Below are 18,035 nucleotides of genomic sequence, written 5' to 3'. Positions count from 1 at the left end.
GACGGGAACTATATATATAGTGTTTATGATATGCCTGTAATCTCTATAGTGTGAAGAATTTGTTGTACATACGTTTACTTGTTCCGAATATATATACATGTATTATTTGAAAACAAGTAAAGTGTGTGCTGTTTATTCATCGTTGAATTTATAGCTAACAAGTCACAGACACCTACTGTAGAAGAATCCTAAGCCCAACAACAACATAGTATATATATTTATACTGTTAAAAAATATATGGAAAATCCTTTTATTTTGACAATTGGCAAAAAATATATTTTTTAAATTCTGACAGAGTAAATTAATCATTTTCACATACAGTGACATTTGAACTTTCCCGATAATACGATAATAATATAGTTCTGGATATCATTAAGTGTTGTAAACCTGTCTTCAAAGAATGCAGCGAAATGACGTTAAACAGTGTATGACTTTATATCATATTCTATTTTGCAATGATAGTCATGTTTCCGATAAATGTTTATTTATCCGGATTCATTGCAAATTCTGCAAATATCCTGTAAATGCAATATGTCAACAATCATGTATGGGTCTTAGTCAGTTGTGTAATACATTTACCACACTATGCAGGTAGACAAATGAAAATCATTACACCACTAGGCGTCAATCAGTAAGATAAAAATTGGCACGCGTTTTTAAGCCTGATTTTCTCATAGTCTATACCTAACGGTACTGATAAGTATTTATTATAAAGCTAAGTTATAAATATAAATAATCCAACGTTTATTTGTATATTTAATACATCAATTAAATGCCTTTACAGAATGTGGGTCAGACTGCATACGTTCTCCTGATTAAAACATTGTGTATCAATTTTAAAAAATTAGAGGCTCTGTCAAGTTCACCAGTGAAACAGTTAACCAAATAACAAACTATTTTCCTAACAGAGTAAATTAAAACCCTGATCAACTCAACACCACTGAAAAGACCAATACAGAAAAATAACCTAATAAAATAATGACTCGTACAATTCCATCCATTGGTAACCTAACCATTCCCCAGAAATATGGCAAAACATATTATACAAATACAACATAAATATCTATACAAAATTTGTGTTTACCCCAGGAACAACAATGAAACAAATGTTAGAAAACCTATATGACGAACATCCACAACCAGGAACTATGTACAATATAATAAATGTTCCGATTTCCATATAGTGAATAGATATGAATTAAACACGCGAATAAAAGAACGCCAAAACCCCTCGCACACATAAATTACCTTATGTAATCCAATCACTACACTTTTCAGAACATAACGTCTCCTTATTAAAACACGAACCAAACATAAACAACAAAAATAGCAGAAGCCTTATTGATTAATACACACGATTCAAAGATTAATAAACATCCAGGAGCATCTCTTTACCTTTTTTTTTTCATTTCTGCACATTATCCGCCTATTAACATCTTTCACATACATAACTATCCCTTATATTACCATTTAAACAAGTAGCGTTCCTGAATTGTTTACAGATGGAATGTTTTCCACCTTTAATTTTACCTAATCTCACACGTGCTTCACCTATCATACTATTAGTTTTTATAATAATATTCAAATACAATTGTTCTGTGTCGTACTTGAAAATGGTCAAACTAGTGGTCGAAACGTTGTAGGTATTCTAACATGAAAATTTCCAACTATCAAATGAAATCTGTAAATAAATTTAAATATTGACATTACGTTTAAAATTAATTACACTACTGACAAACCGCTAATGGTTTTGTTTACTCGGTATAAATAAACATAGCATATTAATAATATTGTTACGTCTCCGTTCGTTAATTAACTTTCCGTAACTTCGTTCCGACGAAACTTTACCGACACAAATCCTTACTTAATAAAACTGATTTATTCTTTCCGAATACAACTTTACGATACACTTATTTTCAACAATCACGCTAAAACAAACGCTATATCAACGAACGTCAACAATACTTCTGACTGCAGTTCAATTACTCACTATCTACACACACATTATCCCCGTCACGTTGTCACCCTCTTTTATATACCAGCGTACCCTATATCTAGTAAATACTAGAGCATTCGCCAAGGTACAGGATAGTTCTAGAAAACAGGTGGCGCCACACCAGTCACGTGACCTCGATGACGCAACAATATGATATCATACTGCTGATACTAATGGACGAAGCTTCACCGAAGTTTTTATAGTGATACTGATTCTCGTTGGATAACTATAGGATGTAGCAAGACCGATCACACCAGTTATCGTCGTGCCTGTTTTAAAACATGTTCTTCCTTACTTGTAAAAGTTCTAACTTCTAAGTGATTGGCCGTGGCACATTCATTGCATCATACGAACAAATTTATTTATTGGTTGCCTTCAAAACTCCACTTGCATAGATTTTTGAGAAAAGTAAAAACAAAAAAATTACACTCTTTGTGGTCATATTATGCATCGTAATAGTATCTTTATTACACGACTTTACAAATGAACGTGTAAATAATACATTCATTATTTATGATGGTTATTTTTTTTATTATTATCAGAGATATTTTTGATAGTTGAGAACACGTGTTTTTTTTTGTTTGTTTTTTTGTTGTTGTTGTTCGGTCACCCACTTATTATTTGTTGTACGTTCATATAGAGCTCAGATTCTGGTCTCGAGATTCTAGGCCATTAGAACAGGGTGGCTACGCACACGCATACACATACATATTCTTGACATATTCTGGCAGATATCGCTTTACGTCATTCGTGACATCGTACATTCACTGACGACCGTAAAGTTACATTTATTTTCCCAGCATAGTCGACAGTTAATCCAATATATGTGTGACATTAAACCTTTTACCCTGACATATGGTAATTATAAAAAGGAAAACAAAAATGTTTGGGATAATCTGTACCACCGCAAAGGCGCCATCTAACGATTATCTATTTTTATGTTACTTTGTGATTGAAGGTGATTGTGGTTATTTACATTTAGTTTGTATATATTTGGTTGCCCTCCAGTGGCACAGCTGTATGTCTGCGGATTTACAACGCTAGAAACCGGGTTTCGATACTCGTGGTGGGCAGAGCACAGATAGCCCATTGTGTAGCTTTGTGCTTGATTACAAACAAAGTACAAAGTACCACCTTTCGAAAGCGCTCGAGTAATAGAGCATCGTATTTTTATTTACCCTAAAGGAGGCCCAAGGCCGCCTGGAGTGATCACCTGTTTTAACCACTCACCCCATTATACAGACATGTGTTGTTTGTCAGTCAGTCAGTAAACACTAAAATGACGTCACATAAGGGACGCTTAACTTTGCAATTTGTACTTTAGTGTCGTCAGTAAAACGTGCGCATGCCATGAATCACGAGAAAAATTATGCTGTATGTAGGCTACAACACAGCATCACATATGAACTTCAAAAGCAAGAGATAAAAATATTTGTTACTTTTGATTATGGTTTTATTTACTCTTGAAACAGAACACTTTCGGGGACCCTGCGCAAGTACATCTGGTATACGTAGGGTAATAGCCTAAACAAAGTGAATTACTTATAACATGTCTTTATGTATTTATCGGAATTATTTGTTTGTTTCTCTACTAACTCTTTGTATCAGAAAGGTTTATTTTGATTGGGAGACTTTTATGTTATCGCTGTAATGATTATAGCATGTAGAAATTTTATGGAAGAACTGTACAAAAGATGTTCGGTAAAAAGAAGACTGTACTTCCAATCACGAGTGTCCATCCTCTTCAGATTCAAAGAAAGGTACCAAGTGTGGATGGTAATGAGCCATGGCGGGATGAGCTGAACATCGGAATCAGCAACATCATCCAACGACAGATCCAATTTAGTCAGCTGTGCCTGGATACGAAGGACGAATAGTAGACCACCTATACCCAAAGAGCACAACCCACCGAGGAAGGAACACAACCCCAGGTGAGATGCTGTGGGAAGGATCGAAATTTTGTAGCATATAGCAAGGAACGTTGCAAACGTCTGAGGTGAAAAGGAGATTCACAGGACTCGGCGTACAGACTCTGGACTTGTAAGTGCGGAAAGCCTCCTTGCAGAGCCGAAGCCAAGAGTTTTTGTAACCTAGATTCGCAACACTCTTAAATTATTAATGATTCCAAAAAATATTTTATTATTCTACTGTTGTTTACTCTTATTTTCTTTGAAATGTGTTTATACGTGTATATTTATGTTAGTTCGAAAATAATGCGACTCAAATTGTTAGCATTTATATTTAAAATTCGCATTTTTTTAAGTTCAACATCTCTAGTAAACTAAAATTACATAGTTCAAGTTTTTTTTAAGCTATTCAACACCCAACTGATGAACTTAAATAGTTTTAAAAATAACTGAAAACGGTGATTAATAATGAACCGATCTTGACGATATTAAATATCCAAGACGCAACCATGTCGTTTTGTAATTTCACAGTAGACCACCAGTTGGCCTAAAATGAAAAGTTAATATATTGTGATTTTTCCTGCGAGTGTATGTACGTATGAACTAAGTTTGATTCGATATTTTATGTAATTATAAGGATCGTTTAGATTAAAACATTCTTATATTGGCTTAGCGGGCTAAACGTGGGTTCATGTTAACAAATGCAGTAAAATATTGCAATTAGATCGATAATAATCACCACCCACCGTCAACTCTTGGGACACTCTTTTTTATCAACGAATAGTGGGTTTGACCGTCACATTATAACGCCCCCACGGTTGAAAGGGTGAGCATGTTTGGTGGGATAGGGATTCGAACCTGCGACCCTCAGATTGCGAGTCGAGCTCCCTAACCACCTGCTGCGAGACGGATTAGAACTCGTGTGATACCACAAAACATCCCCCTCTCCCACTTAAAGCTGCGGATACGTTATAAGAGTGGCAGTCAATCCCTTAACGTGGATGGTAGGGTTCTGTTGACTGGATATCTTTTTTGTTTGTTTGTTTTTTAATTTCGCGCAAAGCTACACGAGGGCTACCTGCGCTAGCCGTCCCTAATTTAGCAGTGTAAAACTAAAGGGAAGGCAGCTAGTCGTCACCACCCACCGCCAACTCTTGGGCTACCCTTGTTACTAGTGAGATTGACCGTCACATTATAACGCCCCCACGACTGAAAGGGACGGGGATTCGAACCCGCAACCCTCAGATTGCGAGTCGAGCGCCCTAACCACTTGGCCATGCAGGTCCTAGTTCTAAATTAGGGACGATGACAGGTAATCTTAGTAGCTTTGTCATAAATACAAAATGCAAAAGCTTTACTGAATGCTACTGTATAACTTTTTACTGAATAAAAAAAACTCAATCAGTTTTACTTGAACTTGTTAATCACACTTATTATTTTAAAAGTGATCCAACTTTGCCAATTCAGCCATTATGAACCATGATTTCATGTCTCACAAACTGAGTGATATAATTGGCGTTTCATGTATGACTTAAGATTTTGTGATCTAGTTGTCCAGGTGAATTCTGAAAGAAAATAGGCAAATAAAGAAGAAGAAGAGAGAGAGAGAGAAATCTGATACGGAACCAAAGACGACGTATTTGTCCGCTATGTGTTAACCTAGCTCGATAACCTGACCAAACACACGTCACGGGAAAACATATACATGTCCTCCTACTGTGCACAACACACTTAACAATAAGATTACTAAGTACAGCTGTCCTTGCTGGAAATTTGAAAAATTTCACCTGAGTAAAGACGTACTAATTTTCTAAAATATAAACAGTTAAAACCATATTATTTCCATTCTACATTTCTGCAAATTTTACACAGAATCTCTTCACGGAAACATTTTGTAACTGTAAGATGTGATTAGTATTGCAACCACTAAAACGGAAACATTTTGTAACTGTAAGATGTGATTAGTATTGCAACCACTAAAACGGAAACATTTTGTAACTGTAAGATGTGATTAGCATTGCAACCACTAAAACGGAAACATTTTGTAACTGTAAGGTGTGATTAGCATTGCAACCACTAAAACGGAAACATTTTGTAACTGTAAGATGTGATTAGCATTGCAACCACTGAAAAGTTCATTACGTAAAATATTACTGTTATTTTAACCATGCTACCAATTTTGGACAATGTTTCTTAGAACTAATATACTAATTCATTCAAGAAAAATGTATAGTACAAATTCTAATAATCGTATGTTCCGTCTGTTAGTACTTCAATAAATACATTTTATCTGAAAAAAATCAAGTTTTTTTTTTCCCCTAGTGATTATGTGAGCTTGCTGTATTGACACGCTTTATAGCATGTCTTTAAGTATATGGCTGTTGCTTTACCTCTATTTGAAAATTATACAAAACGCTATTTCTTATCATACAAGAAAACCGCCTGTGATAATGCAATCTAAGCAAAAGGATTAGAACATGCTCGCAACCTTTCGACATCCGAGGGTGTCATTAACTAGGTTAAGAACACCTATAAAAAAATTTAGAAAACTTATGTGAACATACCTTACTTCAGGTGTATTATGAACTAGTTATGGAAGGTTGAAATTAAAGATTATTTCAACTGTGTCAAACATTTTTATAGGGAGGGCATCATGTCATGATTATACTATATTCCTTTTATGTAGTGTATACTGAATATCTCATCGAAGTCATTTAACGAATCTAAATTCATATTATTGTCTCGGCTTGTCAACAGTTAGCCCTATCTGTAATTAGTACAATGCGTCGTATACCATGCAAAGTACAATAATAGCATGCGGTTGGAAAGACTTTTGTTTGTACTAGTTTAACAGAGTTATGTTGTAGCTGTAAAAAATATGTTTTTGTAATAGTTTTATAACAGTGGGAAAATATATTTAAAAGAAAGAGTTTATTTGTAACTTCAGCTAGTTTTTCTTATTACTCGTCTATTGTTTGGAAGTGAATAAGGATTTTGCCGATTCAGCTTTAAGCAGATGAAACTGAAAATTGTTAACATTTTCAGTAGCCTTAAAAAATTTCAAAGCTCTTTTTTTTTAATCTGTCAGTTACATGAGTGTGCTCTTCCACATTGTATACTTCGACTTCTCTGAAATATTTTAAATGTCCCCTTTCAAATTAAAAAAATATCAAACTTAGTTCTTATCAGAATTAAATTTTAATTATCTAAGTGCTAAGAAGTGAAAAAAATAAAATAAAGTACTTGAAGCATGTTCTATATACAAAGTCGGTAAAATCAAAGGAGTTAAAAGGAGCCATTGCATGGTCCAAAAAGCGGCATTATTTTGTTTCGTATATTCCACTATCTGTTGTTGTTTTTTTCTTTTCCTTTTCATGTTGTATTTAGAGCACACAGGAGCAGTTGGACTAAAATAAGTTATATAATTATTTCCGTACGATATATTTATTAGACAGTTAAATAAAGAATTCGGTTATGAAGGTTATACAACCGCCGAGTGCACAATATATACAACAGATCAGTTTATACAGTTTGCAAATACACGTGTTAAGTCACGCAAGGCATTCTCTTAACTTTTCTACTAACGACATCGTCCAACGTGCAACCATGTGTTTGTTTTTATCCAATACACAAGCGGTGTAATGTGAGGTAATCGTGAAGAAACGCCATGCTGATGCAGACTTCGATATGTAAAAGTAATCTACCTATATTTATATTTATCTTAAAATAATATTATGAATTTACAAATATTGAAATTACCCCTGTGAATTATGAAATGTATTCTCTGCGCCTACTCTATGTTATCATCTAAGAATGTATTTATGTAAACATTATTCTCTGTTGTAGCTTAAATAAAATTAATATTTATTTGATCAGTATATAGTCTTTACTTTCTTGAGTAAACAGTTCTCCATAATTAATTAAAACCATTCCTTGATTCTTATTACTTATATACTTTTTTGTATAAATAATTAAATCCTCAGCTATTACTTAAATATAATTATCCGTTCTTACGTAAACAGTTTTTTCAACGTTCCTATGTAAACTGCAGCTTTTAATACTACACGGCTTTGCTATATTTTTCACAGTCCACTGGTTTCATGGAAGAACCCATTCCCTATTCTCAGATTGAAGAAATCCATTGTCTCCCTATCCGGGCGTCTTCACAGAAGATATGTATCCGAATCGTGATTCCAAGTGGTTCTGTGGTGCTGCGGGTAGGAAATTGTTCTTGTTTAGTGTGAAAAACTCGAGTAGGGCTAACATAATATAAATTGGTAGAGCCGTGCATGGTGCAGGATATTTTGGAATGAGGATAGCTTTACATTTATCTATATAAGAACGCGGATTTATGTTTCATAAACTTAATAGAAAAAATTAAATATAGTTTTATCATTAATATATCCATTCTTATAAACATACTTAATACTGATATTTTAATACATAAATACCAGCTCTGCAATAGGTACACATTAGAAATTGATAAACGTAAGTGTGCTTACACACATATACACACGAATTTAAGAACTAAACAAGAAGTAACAATTCTTAAACTATTTTATTTTTTGTAAAAACTTTCTCTATCTCAGCTTTGAACTTTCAAATTAACCCATGGACTTCTTTGAGGGACTGAGGCTAGTAATAAGGGACCATCCTTATTTAATTAATTATGTACTAGTTTAACGTTGAATATTATTTATGATTTTAACTGTCGTAATGTTTTATATAATAAGTACTATGAGCAAATAAAAACCATTGTAAACAAACATTCTTCACAAAACAAACACTCATTTAATAGCACAGCAATCGTATAGGGCTAAAATTTGAACTATTTCCAATACCATATTAGACATGGCGAAGAAATCAGGTCAGATTAAAGAGTTTACATCATTTACAACAACAGTCAGTAAGTTTCTGTTTACGTAACCATAGTGACCTTGAGGAGCTAAGTGTCATTATATTCCGTTTAAGTGCCTTTTACAACTATAGTAGCAGTTACACTTTGAACGTTTTGAAAATTTATATATTTTAACATCGTTTCGGGATATATATATATATATGTATTAAAATAAGTTACGTTAATGTTTAGAACCAGAAAAGGAAGGAAGTATAATATACCATTTTTATCTTACAGTATTATCTTCAACAGTTAGATTGTTGTAATGCATTATTACTTATAGTCTATATAAATATGCGCGTGTGTGTGTTAATATTGTTAATTTTCTTTAAGGTCAGCAATACTTATGTACGAGATCAATGGCTACATTCTCTCTTTTGGAAGGTAAGTGTACGTGCATTTATATTATCAAATGCAATAAATCATTTGAGTGTGTTTAATAGACATGGGAAAATGATAGTATGCACATAAAATATTGTACCTATCGTACGACTGTCTAAGAAGAAAACATAAAGGCGAAGATCAGCCTTAAAAGGAAAACTCCTGTAAGGGTAAAATGTTCACTTTTTCTCAGAGGTGCAGGAGTTCACCCTTAGATGTGGTGCAATAGAAACATCATAAAGTGTAATTTAATGATTTTACAAACTACTTTTCTGCTAGCAAAATATCACCAAGTTAAGTATTCCAATCTCTACCCGAGTCTTAGTTGAACTGGAAACTAAATTGTCTTATAAATTTAAAAGAAACAGAAAATATCTTTCATTGTGTAATTAGATCTCTAGCCTATGGCTTCTCAAAGCTGAGATAAAGGTAATTGCATCACACCATGACAACGTGGTAACTGGTAAATTCTACATGTAAGCAAAGCTATATGTGAGTTAACAAAGTTAACATACAGAATAACATTCTTGTTACGGTGTGAAGGCCTTTCAAAGCTGGCGAAGCATGATCAAAATTAACTAAGTATAGAAAATCCCTAAGGGACTAAAGAATGCAATATTAAGCCCAACAGTGGCTCAGTAGAAAGTCTAAGGGCTCACATCGCTAGAAACCGGGTTTCGATTCCCGGGGTGGGCATAGCATAGATATTCTATTATGTAGCTTTATGCGAAACAACAAACAAACAAAATACAAAAATTACAATAGTCCTAATACTAATGTCTTATGACAAGTACAATTAGCAATATTATTATTCTTTGTATATACATTATTCTGTAAACATATATATATATATTGATTTTGGCATATTTCGTATACATAATTACTTCTACTAATTAATAATAATTTCCGTAAGAAAAATAAAAATTAGGTTAACGTTTTATGTATGTATAACATACGCAGTAACTAAGTGCTAAGCACAAACCTACACAATAGTCTATCTGTGCTGCTTTGTCCACCAGTGGTATCGGAACTCGACTTTTAGCGTTATGAACACTGTAATATCTAAATAATTTGTTTTAAAATTAAAAAGAAATCAAGAACAAATATGAAAATATTTTACTTACTCTGAGTAATGTTCAAAAGTCATTGCATTTTTATTCGTCTACACCTCACAAAATAATTAAAATGAATAGTGAAGCAAAATAAAATACAACTCACTTAAATAATTAGCGGGAATTTTATATACAAAATAAAACACAACTCACTTAAATAATTAGCGGATATTTTATATACAAAATAAAATACAACTCACATAAATAATTAGCGGAAATTTTATATAAAAAATAAAATACAACTCACATAAATAATTAGCGGAAATTTTATATAAAAAATAAATACAACTCACTTGAATAATTAGCGGAAATTTTATATACAAAATAAAATACAACTCACTTAAATAATTAGTGGAAATTTTATATAAAAAATAAAATACAACTCACTTAAATAATTAGCGGAAATTTTATATACAAAATAAAATACAACACATAAATAATTAGTGAAAATTTTATATAAAAAACAGATACAACTCACTTAAATAATTAGTGGAAATTTTATATACAAAATAAAATACAACTCACTTAAATAATTAGCGGAAATTTTATATAAAAAATAAAATACAACTCACATAAATAATTAGCGGAAATTTTATATAAAAAATAAATACAACTCACTTAAATAATTAGCGGAAATTTTATATACAAAATAATATACAACTCACTTAAATAATTAGCGGAAATTTTATATACAAAATAAAATACAACTCACTTAAATAATTAGCGGAAATTTTAGAAATGAATGATACAGTACTTTAAATGTAACAGAAAAAGTAACAACTAAAAATTAAAAAAGAAATGAAACTTAAGGAATACACTGCACGATCGACTACGAGAACAGAGGAAGAAAAAGGAGACACTAGGTCAGTGTGCACTCTCTAAAGTATGTGTGTCTCAGCTCAAAAACAGGAGTCGTCTCCAATAGTTGAAAAGTTGAGCCAATCACAGTCAGGTTGATTTGGTTGTCATCAATTTAAAGTCCCACGTAATAGAGACAGTCTAGACTGACACCAGCTATAGAAGCTACACATCCAGAATAGTGTTTGCACGTGATTAATAATGGTCTTGACTCCCAAGGAAATTATAAAAAAAAAAATCAAAAATTTGAATTTGAACTTTAACTGTAATTTATAGGAAGGTATAATATGTATTGTAAACATATTACACACATAAACTGTCCAGAAAAGATAAGATCCATTGTTACAGTATTGTATAGACTTTTCCTGTTTTAATTATTTGAGGTAGGAGTGTCTGTGTTGAGTGTGAATTTTATACTGTGATAGAAACTTATTTTCGGGTATTATGGTTTAAGAGAAAGGCCTATAACATGTGCTTTATTACGTTTGTCAGAACATGTGTGTGAGTGGTTGAAATAACAAGTTATTTTTCACTTAGAGAACCATGCTTCGTCACCAGAAGCTGCTCAGCCAAACCGAAAGATGCGACGTACTATTGAAGGAACTAAAGGTATCTGTAGTATTTTTTGTCCCTAACCCTCTCCATATTTACAAAAAGAAATATCATTCTTTTCTTTTTTTTCTTAAATGTCTGGGTAGACTCAACTTTCTCTTTAATTTAGCTCGACATTTGGGGTTTCAGGAAATTATAAAATCACAGATCAGCAGTTGTTTTATTAATTGTAATAATTAGAATATTACTAACATTAATTATCTCAAATTAATATATGAATATAAAGTCTAGTTAACGTATATGGAAATGTCTTGTAGTGGCAGGGTAAAGTTTTGTGTAACTGGAGTAACATATAATTATTAGTATTTTCGAACATACACATGCCTCGGAGATTATAACTGGTGTATTACTCGTAAAAAGCTAAATATATTTGTGATTACGATTTATTGTCACATAGACACACAAACAGAGAATGTGTAAGCGCAACTAAACTTAAAGGGAAAACTACTTGTTATATTATAGTTGGTTAGAAACATGGCATAGATTTATTTTACAGTTTGGAAGAATATTAGGAAAAAAAACAGTTCATATCGAAAAATACTTTTGTCTTTATGATAAATAAATGAAATAGTTTCATATATTAGTTCAAAAACAGACATTTGGGGGGGGAATATGTAAAGATAAAGTTACATTATAGTATAAAACATGTATTTTTCTAATGTTTTTGAAAACATTTTGAAGTTTGTTAAGTATTTCTAATCGTTGCTATAAAACTGCTGAAAACATTTTAATTTCACTGAAATCCTAGCCTCCCCTTCCCCTCCCCAATTGCTAGGCGGTAATTCTGAAAGCCTATAACGCTAACAAACAGGTTTCGATACCCATGGCGAGCACAGCACAGACAGTCCAATGTGCAGCTTTGCTTTTAACAACAAAACAAACAAACTGAAATTATAGCGTAAATGAGAATTCGAACACCAACACCAGTGACAGTAATTTAAAATCATGGGTAGGTAGTTTTCGGAAAATTTAATAATGTTTTTAAAATCTTAGTTTTCCATCGACAAAAACTGTAACAGATGTTCACGGCGGTTAAAACTTCCAGCTGATGAACATAAATCCTTCGCCTTTGTCAGGGAAAAATAAACTGAAAGCCGCTTTGGAGTATTTTACGAGGGATTATTTAAAAAGCAATAAATTTACTGGTGCAATTAATGTCACGTAATGTGCTTTTATTGCCATACCAACAAACTTACAGCAGTATTTCGTCATGGTTTGTTTGTTTGTTATGGATTTCGCGCAAAGCTGCACGAGGGGCTATCTGCACTAGCCGTCCCTAATTTAGCAGTGTAAGACTAGAGGTAAGGCAGCTAGTCATCACCACCCACCGCCAACTCTTGAGCTTCTTTTTTACCAATGAATAGTGGGATTGACCGTCACATTATAACGCCCCCACGGCTGAAAGGGCGAGCATGTTTGGTGGGACGGGGATTCGAACCCGCGACCCTCAGATTGCGAGTCGAGTGCCTTAACCACCTGGCCATGCCGGGCCCCAGTTGTTTGGAGTTTAAATGGTTGAACGGGAAATATTAATTGGAAGCCTTGTCTTTGTGAATCCGTATCTTGTTGTCCTCGTTTACAGGTGCAGATCTTTTTTGATTATGTTGCGTACTATTGCACATGGGCGATTTTTTACCACTGACCTTTGTGTTCTTGGATTCTCACCTTTTATAGGACACCACACTTTGTTTTCCATGGCTGGGGTACAACTTGTTTCAGATTTTTTCTTGATGGTCCTGGTGCCTCCAGTTGATCCATATCCCTTTGTTTTCCAAGGCCATTAAATACAAGGGATATATTCTCGTCTTTAAAATTATAGAGCCCCGATATGAACACATCTTTATGAGTTGCGTATGAATATTTTGCGTCGGAAAAGTTGGTTACATCTCCTTTCCAAAAGCGATAAATTTTCGGTGACATCACAATAACTACAAGAGCCAAATAATGTCAAAATGTAGTTATGATACATTCTACTCCACCGCATTGATATTGGTTACGGTTATCATGTGACTTGCTGAGTTACATATTCAAAATCGTTTTGGTGTAACATACACAATCTTCTGTATATATACTGTAGCAACCCGCCTATTGCTACCATACCAGATACGAGTGTATAGTCAACATGATTTCTGTACCTTATGTAATCATTTTAAAAATTATTTAGTAAAATATTGAACACAATTCATGTAAAAACTGTGGATACGTAATGCATCAATACTGGTAAATAAAGTGTTAAAGACTGAGATAAATAACGACCGACTGTGTGTGTGTGTGTGTGTGTGTGTGTGCCTGAATTCCATTATTTGCCTTATCCAATGCTATATCTCTGGGCCACATTTTATGAACAAATTTTGTATAATACTTAATTATAATTATCATAAGACATTAATATTAGACCTATTATATTTCTAACCCTATATACTTTATACAGTCCGTTAGTTTTTTCAAGAAAAAAAAAAGTGAAAAAAGTGTATAATAGTATTTCAACTACACTATGTCTACCACATTCGTTTCGCTCAATACATAGCTCACCAGGCGGCTAACTGGGACACAACAAACACAGTAGTGGTCGGAATGCTATTTACATAAGTCACTTGTTACACAAACAATTGTTAATGTATCATGAACACCTGGAAGGGATTGAGTAAAGACTGTAGTGTTACAAAGTATAATAGACCTACAACAAATATAATTAATTGTTTGTAATTATGCACAAAGCTACACAATGGACTATCTGTACGCTGCCCACCACGGGTATCGAAACCCGGATTCTAACGTTAGACATACCGATGTGCCAATGGGGGGGTGGGGCAATTATAATAATGCTTCATCATTTTAGATTAGATGTTCATACCATTACAAATGTTATACATAATACTCTTTCAAAATAATTCTTTCACACAAACTTCTATAATCACAATGACGATCATAACAACTTTTTAATGTGTTATAAATCATTTTAAGAACTTGTACCGAATTAAAGAAGATATTTAAGTTTTAGTGTGTGTCATACATTAAACCATTTCAATCCTTTATATTTGGGTAACATTGAACATACTAAAGAACACAAACTAGACAAAAGTGAACATACTGAAGAACACAAACTAAACAAAGCTCCAAATTAAAATATAAAACAGCCACTAAATGTAAATAAGAAATAGGACAAATCTTAAATTCGTGGTCATCGTTAGGAAATTACATCAAAACGGTCCTCAACTGTATCGATAAAAAACAATTGTGGTTTGTAAACACGAACGCTTTCTTTAACTAGGAAGATAATACTTATGTTACTACGCATGTGTATGTAAGCACGTGAGAATATTCACAAAATTATAAGCGGAAGGCCCAAGTTATCTGTTTAGTTGTTGCTCACATTTAGCTCCAACTCTCAACTCATTCTAGAATTATTATTATGTATAAATTCTGGTTCATTAGTGTAAGTAAATCAGGATATTACAAAACTTAGAATAAATTTACGGTGATAAGCGTCGACTTCTGTTGGTTTAAAATGAGCGTCAGCTTAGCAACTACTAACCTGTCTTGATTGCGAGGATAAGCAGCAACTAAGGAGTCCAGAATTATTTACTGAGATCCATTTTTAGAATGAATAAAGTGTCCTCGAACTGGCGAGAAGGTAATATAATTCTACGCACGCGCGCGATGCAAACGTGGAAAGACAGTGCCGTGTAAGTGAGAGTGGAACGAAGGTAATTCAGGGCGTCCTCGATTCAGCTTTAGTACTGCTGGTAGTGGCCCATGGTTTACTTGTTTAATTAGAACACGCACGTAGGCTTAGCTTATGAGAAGCAACAGAGTGTTTGCCAAAATACTGTTACGACAGCGGGAGTCACGTGATGCTAGTAACGCGTCATATTCTTGAACGTTCACGTCCCTTCCTGAAGTCTCGAGAGGCTACTAGATATGCGGTAGTATTGTATATATATATATATAAGCCGCCAAGAAGTGACGGCAACAATGTGTGTAATTGACAGTTGAGTCGAGCACGTGAGACGTTCTTGTGAATTTTGTTAGAGCGTGACTGTGGAAATTAAGTGTATTGCAAAGTTGTATTCAGAAAGCATAAACCAGTTTTATTTAAGAATGGACTTGTATCGCTAAAGTTTCTTCGGAAAGAATTTTTACGGAAAATTAACTAACGAACGGAGGCGTAACAACATCTTTCCATTCTCGCATACATAAACCACCGAATATTTACACGAGTAGCATGCCATTAATCAATAACTCTGTTACATAACACTCGCGTTATTTACAATATGACATAAAACAACTCGAGCAGAAAATGAATCCTGTTTGAAAAACTTAAATAAGTACTCAACTTTCCATTTGGAGCTATCTACAATACCCAGGCTGAGTTATTTCATTGCATTACATTGCTGATAACAAAATGATCATTTCCGACAATACCCAACTATGATTAAAAAACCTTGGAAGTAACATTGTACAACTCAAGACATCTTCTTCGAAAATCTTCCACGTTGAAGGTTATCATATTTCACGCATTTTATGGCAGTGTATGACACTGTCAATGTGGTAGATAGATAAAGAGAAAAACGAAATAGCCAGATTACTCGGTGAGGGGTAGCGCGTTAAGCATTTTCAAGCCCTCTTTTAAAAAAGAAAAGCCTTAAAGAGTTTTATGTTACATTTGCTGCTGTATTTTTGTCTGTCTATTAGTTTGAAAGTTTATATAAATACATAAATTTTCGAGATCACTATTTAAAAATATACCCCCAACATTTCACGTTCATATGTATGAGTGTTCTACTTCTTGCGCGTAAGCTCGGGTCCTGAACGATCCACTTTTCTTGCACTCCAGAAGAGCGGTTACGTTGAACACGTAAAAGAAAAGTTTTTACTTGGCGTTCCTGAGTCCTATCATTCTATGAATGACTGAATGTTCTTACTGTCGTGATAGATCTCGTTTAATGAAAGATGTTTTTTATATACTTTATTTATTAAAAAATATATTATTTCGTTTGGCCAACGATGGCTTCAGTTCCATTTGATAAGGTAATGAGAATTTTTAAAAAATTACAATCACTGAATAATTGATCTTTAAAGAAGACCTTAGAACTTCTGGGCCAGAAGCTATTCACTATAAGGAAATAGATTCACTAAGCACCTCATGACCCTTTTTCAAGGTCGCCTGGGCGTCATTCTGTGCTGTAATGTGAAGGAAGCATTTTAGTTTGCATTAAGGGGAGCTTGAATCATTTACGAAGGTCCAGGGGGTCACTAATTATTATGATAAACATCGTTTTCCGACTACAAAAATAATACGACTGTTGTAACTTAGCTTAAAAACGAAACAAAATGTATACAAATAATCATAAAAACGCTCAACACGTAGATGTTGTTACGACAGCGGAAGTCACGTGACTCTGGTAACACGTGATGAGGTTCTAGAAGAATCATGACTTTTCCTGGCAACTCTAGTCTGTTCCAGGCGCCCTCTTTTTTTAGTATATAAGCCCGGCAAATAAAGCGGAGAGGAAAAATTGGATAGATAAAGAGATGGAAGATACAGATAATCGAGTCAAGCTGTAAGCAAAGTGTGTGAATCCCTGTGAATTATAGCGTGTTTTTATAAAAGTAGTTAAGTTTAAAGTGACGGCGGAAATTCTGTGTATTACAAATTTGTATCAAGAAAGAATAAACTAGTTTTAATTAAAAAGGGACTTGTATCGCTGAAGTTTCTCGGAAAGAATTTCTACGGGAAATTAACAAACGAGCAGAGACGTAACAATGTTTTTAAAACTGAGTAATAGAACTGCAGCAGTTTGTAAAGATCTAGCGTAGCTGGATGAATAGTAGAGTTTGTTTTTTTTCTTTATTATATAACGCTAAAAACCGGTTTCGGTAATAAATAACCCATTGTACAGTTTTGCGCTTATTAACAAAACAACCTTTATTTAGAAGATAATGAGGTAGAAACAAATCATGCTGTGAGATGAGTCCAGTCAAGACGACAGGGGGAGGGGGAATGCCCAGGGGCCTGGTTGAATGAGACCTGGTTTTGACGTAAAGCCCGCGAAGCACCTTTAGGCTATATCTTCACTTAAAAACCATAGTTTTTGGCTTTTCTTTGCATATAGACGCTTGATACATTAAGAAGGATTGAAATAATAATTTGAGTAATAATTAATATGTATTTGTTACTTTATATATTTAATAGATATTCGTTGTTACTTTATTAACGTTTTTACTGTGAGGTAAAAACGGCTGCTGCTATGATTTTGTCTGGTTATTGA

At 33.6% G+C, this 18,035-nt stretch overlaps 1 protein-coding gene across 2 annotated transcripts in view; it reads left to right on the top strand.

The window, feature by feature from the left end:
• Positions 1 to 18,035, top strand: part of LOC106464114 (C-Maf-inducing protein-like) — a 79,227-nt gene that overhangs the window by 7,354 nt on the left and 53,838 nt on the right. For both annotated transcript variants that reach the window (XR_002611640.1, XM_022391782.1), the window contains exons 2-4: positions 7,992 to 8,120; positions 9,134 to 9,184; positions 11,689 to 11,760. Coding sequence is in view for 1 of the 2 variants with exons in the window: in XM_022391782.1 (XP_022247490.1) it covers positions 7,992 to 8,120; positions 9,134 to 9,184; positions 11,689 to 11,760 (252 nt within the window). In the remaining variant the exon portion in view is untranslated. The remainder of the gene's footprint in view (positions 1 to 7,991; positions 8,121 to 9,133; positions 9,185 to 11,688; positions 11,761 to 18,035) is intronic.

The sequence above is a fragment of the Limulus polyphemus genome, unplaced genomic scaffold (assembly GCF_000517525.1).
Source record: "Limulus polyphemus unplaced genomic scaffold, Limulus_polyphemus-2.1.2 Scaffold1563, whole genome shotgun sequence".
Lineage (NCBI taxonomy): Eukaryota > Metazoa > Arthropoda > Merostomata > Xiphosura > Limulidae > Limulus > Limulus polyphemus.
This window is presented reverse-complemented; position numbering and strand designations above follow the sequence as displayed.